This window comes from Microtus ochrogaster, unplaced genomic scaffold (assembly GCF_000317375.1).
Source record: "Microtus ochrogaster isolate Prairie Vole_2 unplaced genomic scaffold, MicOch1.0 UNK56, whole genome shotgun sequence".
In the NCBI taxonomy this organism is placed as follows: domain Eukaryota; kingdom Metazoa; phylum Chordata; class Mammalia; order Rodentia; family Cricetidae; genus Microtus; species Microtus ochrogaster.
Window position 1 is genome coordinate 1517883 of NW_004949154.1, and position 1231 is coordinate 1519113.

General features: G+C 41.4%; 1 protein-coding gene across 1 annotated transcript in view; it reads right to left on the minus strand.

Moving 5' to 3' along the window:
* Positions 1-944: 944 nt before the first annotated feature.
* Ms4a12 (membrane spanning 4-domains A12) overlaps positions 945-1231 on the minus strand; it is a 12959-nt gene continuing 12672 nt past the window's right edge. Inside the window, exon 6 of the mRNA XM_005369696.1 lies at positions 945-1061. Within this exon, the coding sequence (XP_005369753.1) occupies positions 945-1061 (117 nt within the window). The remainder of the gene's footprint in view (positions 1062-1231) is intronic.

The window sequence follows — 1231 nt, forward strand, 5'->3', positions numbered from 1 at the left end:
GAATTACAGGGAACTAATGACTACTCAGAGAGGAAGAATTAGCTGTTTTCATGGACGAACCCCCTAATTGGTTATCCATACAACGTGGTCAGCCCTGAAACCATATACACACAAACAACCCAAACAGACTAATCAGGTTATATTTATGTATTTGTGCATACATATGTGTGTACACATGTGTATATAATATATGTGACAGCAATAAGAAATTAAGGTTATCAATTTGAGAGTATGGGGACATGGGAAAAGTTGGAGGGAGGGGACTTGAAAGGGGCTGTAGGGAGGAAAGGGAAAGGAAAAGTGATGTAATTCTATTTTAATTAAAGATGTATTAAAAACACCCCCCAAATTTCATGTGCTATTTAATACTTTCTATGGTAATTTATACTTGATCTTAGCCAAAAGGCTGAGAAGCAATTGTATGGTAATTTATAAAATAAAAAATAATAAAAATGTAAATACCTGTCTGCTGTTGGTGACAATATCGATGTGTAAAATACAGCGGCCCCAACAAGTGCCACGGACCTGTGGTTTCTGAACAGAATGTGGGAAGATGACTAAGGACCCCAGTGATTGGACGCTGTGCAAACCCATCCTCGAGATGTCAGCCTTGCTCGTGTTGGTCAGAAAGATCCCGAAAGAGGCGTATGTTCTCCAGGACCTTTTATTGTGGAAAAGGGAGCATGAACAGAAGGCTTCGAATGCTGAGAGCATTGCAGACTTCATTTTCAGCTCTCTTGTCCTCCCTCCTGAACAGGCACAGTAATGTTAAGCAGAAAGAGGCACAGATTGAAGACCCAGTGACTGTTAGCTTAGGAACAAATTCCAAATACAGGCACTAAATAGATTTGCAGGGACTGTGGGAAGCAAAAAGCAACTTCGTAACTTCATAAGAATCTTTTTTTCAGAGAAGGTTTACTATATGAAATTGTCCCAGTGATTCTTTATGCCGGATATGGTTGAGGAGCATAAGCTGGTACTCTCTCTTCTATTGCAGGATCTGGGAAAGGCTGTTGCGTCAAGGGATTGGCCACATGCACAGTTGGAACAGCCAGGGCAGACTAGAATGGATAAGGAAAAACAAGCAGCATTGTGAGCACAGTCCCTTGGCTCACCTCTGTCTCAGCAGTGGGGAGCGGAGAGCTCTGCAGGCAGCCCACACTCATTTCTGCAGCAGGGATGCGGGTTATCTTTTTTTTTTGTTAATTTTTATTTTATTTTGGTTTTTCGA